This window comes from Ruditapes philippinarum, unplaced genomic scaffold (assembly GCF_026571515.1).
Source record: "Ruditapes philippinarum isolate M1 unplaced genomic scaffold, ASM2657151v2 ctg10827_1_1_1_1, whole genome shotgun sequence".
NCBI lineage: Eukaryota > Metazoa > Mollusca > Bivalvia > Venerida > Veneridae > Ruditapes > Ruditapes philippinarum.
The window spans coordinates 68,973-76,402 of NW_026857847.1; the positions used below are offsets into that span (position 1 = coordinate 68,973).

The window sequence follows — 7,430 nt, forward strand, 5'->3', positions numbered from 1 at the left end:
CTACTAACATAATCAAAATAACTCACTGGATACTAATAACATAATCAAAATAACTCACTGGATACTACTAACATAATCAAAATACCTCACTGGATACTACTAACATAATCAAAATAACTCACTGGATACTACTAACATAATCAAAATAACTCACTGGATACTACTAACTAAATGAAAATAACTGACTGGATACTACTAACTAAATGAAAATAACTGACTGGATACTACTAACTAAATGAAAATAACTGACTGGATACTACTAACTAAATGAAAATAACTGACTGGATACTACTCACATAATGAAAATAACTCACTGAATACCTCTAACATAATCAAAATAACTGACTGGATACTACTAACATAATCAAAATAACTGACTGGATACTACTAACTAAATGAAAATAATTCACTGGATACTACTAACTTAATGAAAATAACTCACTGGATACTCCTATCTTAATGAAAATAACTTACTGGATACTACTTACTTAATGGAAATAACTCACTGGATACTACTAACTTAATGAAAATAACTCACTGGATACTACTCACATAATGAATATAACTCATTGGATACTTTTTACTTTATGAAAAAATTACTCACCGTATAATCAAATCTCACTGAGCACTCTGGCAATGAAAAGTTATCTCGCTGAACAATAATCACCCCGGGAAAATTTCGACATTACCCAGTAAATTTGACGAGTGGCAGTTTATGACACGTTTTATACAATATTAACTTTAAAACACAACTGAGGTTATTTGACAGTGGTTTCCATTAATATCAATCCCTTTATTGAATGTAAATATTTACGAGTTTGAGTCGCTCCAGTTGGCTGCTACCTATAAAGGTGTCTTGGTAATTGTACCAGTGTGCATTATGGCGGAGAGGCCCTATCCTCAGCCCGACCCTCTTCAATTAAAAAGCTTTTCCTCCGAGTTGATTTACATGGACTTAGCACTGTCATATTCACATTGACATCGGAATACTGGTTAAAACTATAATTAGTTTATAATTATATATATATAATAATCTCTAAACGTTTGATGACGTAACATCAGACATCGGTGTCGGTACTGACGTAACTTTTGACGTCGTCTCCATGAAGATAACATCATAATTACGGTTGTCACTGACATAGAAACATTGGAGAGCGCGCTTATTATTTAAGCTTAAATTTGCATAGTGTATTTTACTACAATGGGTACATGTTTTGGAAAGAGAACACCAAAGAGGAACGCTGTATGTCCGTCTGCTGAGAACGGTAATCCTTGTAAGCGGAATTTGCGGAAAGAGCCAGCTGATATGATACGTGATTTGGAGGAGGGTAAAACTCATAACAGTTTCTTTCAAAACTTTAAAACTTGACAATCATTTAAATGGTTCATGAAAAACTTGAGTGAAACTTTTATATGGAGTAAGAACTTTAAACAGATTACATTTATAAAGAGATTAAATAAAAAAAAAAGCACCATTTAAATGTTTACGTTATTTGATTCCTTTTACAAATACCAACCAAATAATGCGTACAAAACTTGAAATATGAATGAAAAAATAAATAATAATATCATCCGCTAGTTAAGAAAAGAATGCGGCAATGAATTATATCACTGCAAATATGCCATAAATATTAATAATATTTTTCACAGCAAATGCCGAAGACTCTAAGATTGGCAATGCTGGCGTTTCCTTCACTGTTGACTTTACAGACGGGGATCCGACCAGAATGCCTTCACGACTGGCAGACAGACTAAATGGAGCTATGACCCCAGCAGCCGAGGACCATAACGAAGTATGGTTGTGATCATTATTTTTTTCTTTGCTTTATTTCTTGTCATTTCATCTGAATGTTTTTTTATCCATAATAATGTTAATATCTAATAATTTTGCATAAGGACAAAATTTTCAAGGTTGTTAGTTTAAATCATATGGTTGTAAGACATTTTCGGGCCAGCTTCCTGGAATAAACGAGTACGACTGCATTCTTGCCGTTTCTTTAGTAACGATCTAACCCACAATAAATCCAGGGACGAAGAGTGTGCCATACTATGTCACCGCTGTTCTCATGAATGTTAATGAGAAAGTGCCCAGACCTAAGCTAAAATGTCTGGCAATACGTATTTAGCTAAACTGTCTGGCCCACTTTAATAAAAGTACAAGTCACTCGTTAACAAGTCTGTAGGTTTTAGTATAAACATAAATTATATTTCTGTACAATTCTGGCTTGTATTATAAATATGGAGTCTATGCATCTCTTAGCTCCGACAGGTTAGATGATTTTGATCCCTGGTGTTGCTTGTTAACACACGAGGTTAGCCAAATTCATGTTTCCTATTCCGGAGTCATATGAAAACTGTGTTGGTACCAACCGTACAATTAAATAGCACGTATGAATAAAAACAAATTAGTAGTTTACATATGCAATATCAGGAATGATTCTGGCGAATTCATTAACATTATAATTATTGATTTGCACTGTTCTTAGCGATTTATTTCATTATATGTAGAATATTATATATATTTTATATAATTTCTTTGTAAACTAGGTAACTTACACACCAGAAGAAAGGGAGATAATGGCCGAGCTTTTGCGCAATGATATATTACGAGAAAGGAAGGAGAAGGCAGCTGGTCACTCAGTGGCAAAGTACTAAAAGGGTGGCAAAGTACTAAAAAGGTATGAACAGCAGTACCGTTTAACTGAACAAATTGTGTTTAACAGGCCGATATGGGGCAAACGAATTAAACCCTAAGATAATATTGCAAATTTTATTCCGATGTGTAAGAAATAGGCGTTTTGGACAATCATTTTTCATTAATATATTTGTGCCTTTATCACATGTATTATGTTTTATTCAGATATTATGCATACCTGTTATTTTCTTTGTTTCGCGTTTAAAGCAGCATGCCTCTAGATTTTATTAACAAAAAGTGGTCAAAATGTGCAAAGATAGTCCTTACTGTGTTAGTCACGCAATAGAAATATGATAAAAACTGCAAAATCGGCCATAAAATAATCACAAATACCATGTAGATTATTTCTTGAATATTTTTACTTTTCTTATTCTCAATTTTGTCTTTCTTGAAGTATTTAGGCTCATCTGGATGCATGCAGCTTTAATGAAACATTGCATTATTAAAAACTCATTCATTTGTATATTTAAATTTTGAGAGAAAAAATACATTTATTGTGAAACAGACGGCATATATCTACCGCCTTTTGGTAATGTGTGTGGCGCCGTTATATGTCGCAACGCCGCTAAATGTCGCACTTACCGCTAAATGTCGCACCAATACCGCTAAATGTCGCAACTGCCGCTAAATGTCGCAAAATCATTTGCCGTTAAATGTCGCAATGTTAACGTTAAATGTCGCTCGAATTTCTGCTACCGTTAAATGTCGCAACACTACCGTTAAATGTCGCAAGATATAAATTCATGTTAAAATCATGATTAAAAGTAGTAGTATTTTAATTCAAAACGCTCTCTTGTTATTTTTACTGTAATTGTCATTTAACAAAAAGTATCTTTGTTTTAATTGTTTTCTTTTATGGACCTAAATATCGAGGATTTGAGCTGCTATATAATATAATTTTTACGCTAGAAGGCGTATTCTAGAAAGATATAATTGAAACTCAAGTCTCAATAGATAAGTATTTTTCTTTTGTCTCCCTTTTTCATTTATAACCCTGATTGACAACATCTTAAAAGTATTATGATATTGTCGCGATCAGAATTCGGTTTAAGTAATTTCATTGATTTAAAGACCTTTTTTTCTTGCTAGTAATAATAGTAATACAGTCATACTAGGGCGGTTAAAGCCCCATTTACACAGTCCCCGTTTTATGTCCCGGTTTGCCACGGTTTAGTCAACCATGATCAACCGTGGTAAACTGACGTTGGGTCGTTGAAATTTCGTGAAGTAAAGGGACAAACCATGGTGAACCGGAACAAACTGAGAGATCACCACGGTTTTTCTTCAAATGTTTAATACAACCGGGGCTCACCGGCACTCACCGAGAGGAAGCCCAAATCCGTGTTCTATCGGCTTGGAACAGGGAATTGCCGGGAAACCACCGTATCTATACCGCATCCATACCGTGACCAATCGTAGTAAACCGAGATGCGTGTCAATCAATGTCCAAACGGCAAAGTCCCGGTGATGACACAATGTTGCCGAGGTCACTGGCAACAACGCTCCGGTTGGAGCCGGTAATGTCCCGGATATTGCAGACAGGTACGGTTATACAACGATGATAGACGGTGGTGTAACGACCTCATGCCGATACAGGAAATTTAAAGAACAGGAATATATAAACTTGAAGTGCTACTTTGGAGAAGGACACGAGCATGGACAATTTGTTAAATGAGAGAGAAGGAAATATTCTTCAGCTGGTGCATTTTCAGCTTCAGGTACCTCAACCTCCGAAGGTGTTGTAGACACAGTTTTTTTCTAACTTCCAACCCCTTTCCTTCGGATGGCATTTCTGCTGTCTTTTTACCAAATGACTGATGTCAACGTGGTCAGTCAGTTTTATTCTCATAAACTTGAACAGGAAGCATCGGTGCATTACCAGGGCGTCACCGGCAGAGTACCGGCATCACCAATAGCATTACCTTGCATGGTCGGGATGGACCGTGATGAAACCGTGTCTAGTCGGGTTTCCACCGCAAACAAGCGGGAATACACCGATTTAGCATCGGCGCTTATCGTATATATCCGGTGCTATACGGGTTCTGAACCGGGAATACACTTGGGCTCTGTCGGGGATGTGTACACGCAATTTGATATCTCAGAAAAACACCACGGAACACCTCGGTTCACCAGCTTAAGACACAGTAGCGATACCGTGGCCATTACCGGGACAGTGTTTGGGCTTTATCAAACGGAGGAACCTGCATCAGTTTCAATTTTGCCGTTTTTGACTTTCTTTAGGGGTTCTTTTTTTCTCTATTTTATCAATGACTGATGTTCCTCAACACACATCTGAACAACTTAAGTATTCAAGGAAAATATAGCACTCAAACCCACTGATCCGGGGCCCAAAGACCAAACAATTTTCATACAGTAAACCAGTGACATAACAATTAAGCTGATGCTTATGAAAGATTATACTTGAATGTCAAATATCATATCATTTAATTGTGGTTACTTTGTTTCGCTGATATGTTTGTTAATACAACCGCAGCCAATGCATTTAAATTTAATAGACTACAATGTACAGTTAATTTCAACATGATAAAAGTTCAAATCTTATGTTTACTTGTAGCGTATCGTTAGTTAGGAGTTGATTTTATTAATCAGGTTGCTCTAATAATTAATGTACATGCGATTGTTGTCTATCTTCCGCTCGCGGGACGTAAAAAATTGTTAACTTGGGTTTGACATTGCCTTGTTTTGAAATGTTCAACGGATTTCCAAATGCAACCACTTATGACTTGCATACTTAAGGAATTAGGCGGCGGAAACTGATATGTGTTTGATGTTTGATATGATTGTATATCATATGTCATTTCTTTCAGCTATTGTTTAACACAATATTTGCATTTATATCAAAAGGTATGAGGGGCCTCCGTGACCAAATGACAGCTAACTATTTACTCCCGAGAAATGATTTTTTTCATTAATGGAAAGCTAAACATGTCGGTGTTGGTTTAACCTTTTTGGTTATGTTTTCGATTATGTTACCTTTTGGTTACGGCTTATTGCTCAAAAATGTCAAACATATGTCCTTAAAAACATAAAAACTTATTTTTATATATAAAGTAAAATCATTTCTAAAGGATAAGATGATTTGAAGGCATATCTCCCTTTTTTATTTTTTCCCCAAACCATCCCAAATATCATTTCAAAACTTGAAATATTGATTAAACTATCAAACAAAATTTCAATTTTAACAGAAACGGAAATACGTGAAAAACACGCCAATATGAAAATGCAGGTCAACACGAAAATCGGAGACAAGCTTGGTTTATTGAAATGGGAAAATGTTTTGGGCCATTTTTGAAATCTTGCATTTAGCATTCGTATAGTACTCCTTGATCATTTAGTATTCCTCACAGGTTTGCCAATCCGCGGTCGCTAAGCAAAGTTTTAGAAAAAGCTGTATACAAACACGTATATAATCATCTAATTAGCAACAACATTTTAACAGAATATCAGTCTGGTTTCCGCCAAGGCGACTCAACTATAAACCAACTATCAGTAATTTATAATTCTTTCTGTGAAGCAATAGACAATGGAAAGGAAATTAGAATTGTATTTTGTGATATAAGCAAAGCTTTTGATCGGGTATGGCACAAAGGACTCATAACTAAATTGTCATCTGCTGGAATTCGTGGAGATTTACTTCTTTGGTTTCAAAGCTACTTATTCAATAGGCAGCAAAGAGTCACTGTCCAAGGATCATCATCTTCTCTTCTTTACGTCAAGGCTGGTGTTCCTCAAGGATCCATTCTCGGTCCACTGCTTTTCCTTATATTTATAAACGACATTGTAATAGATATCGACGCCAACATCAGACTTTTTGCAGATGACACAAGTTTATCCCTTATCGTTAATACACCCGAAATAACAGCAAATGTACTAAACTCTGATTTACAAAAGATTAACCAATGGTCTAAAGAATGGCTGGTTTCGTTTAATCCAGCAAAAGACCATATGTATGACTATATCTCGGAAAGCTATCAAAACACAACATCCTCCCCTACTTCTGCAAAACCAAGTCATTTCTGAAGCTTCTTCTCACAAACATTTAGGAGTTGTTCTATCAAACGATTGTTCATGGTCAAATCATCTAGAAATATATTAAAAACAAAGCTTGGACAAGGATCAATATTCTCCGTAGTCTAAAATTTACACTCGACAGAAATACATTAGAAACATTATATTTGACATTTATCCGTCCATTATTAGAGTATGGAGATATACTTTTTGATAATTGTTCAGCTAGCGAAAAGCATGAAATTAGATATGATTCAAAACGAGGCTGCCAGAATAGTCACAGGTGCTACTAAACTTTGTTCTCTTGAAAAACTTTATGACGACCTAGGATGGGAATCATTATCAACTCGACGTAGTAATCACAAACTGGTCTTTATTTACAAAATTCGAAATAGTTTATGTCCCACTTACTTAAACACTCTAATCCCAACACGTCAAAACGAAAAGATACACCTTCAGAAACTCCTCTGATATTCCTCCTATCTATTGTCGAACATCCTTTTATCAAAACCTCTCTTCATCCCGTCTAGCATCCGTTCCTGGAACACGCTCCTCAGAATACAAAATCATGCAGAATCTTTACAAAATTCAGCGACTTCTTTCAAACCACACACAAACCTCCTAATTATTTTAACACAGGGCCTCGCAAACTTTTCAAATCCTGCATACTCGCTTAAGATTTGGCTTTAGTTCCTTAAATGATGAT

The 7,430-nt window shown here is 35.6% G+C and overlaps 1 protein-coding gene across 1 annotated transcript; it reads left to right on the top strand.

Moving 5' to 3' along the window:
* Positions 1–1,106: 1,106 nt before the first annotated feature.
* LOC132751236 (uncharacterized) lies at positions 1,107–2,720 on the top strand. Its single transcript, XM_060741396.1, has 3 exons — positions 1,107–1,328; positions 1,651–1,793; positions 2,548–2,720. Exons 1-3 carry the CDS (start codon positions 1,202–1,204, stop codon positions 2,653–2,655), a joined length of 378 nt encoding a protein of 125 aa, XP_060597379.1. The 5' UTR covers positions 1,107–1,201; the 3' UTR covers positions 2,656–2,720.
* Positions 2,721–7,430: the final 4,710 nt, after the last annotated feature.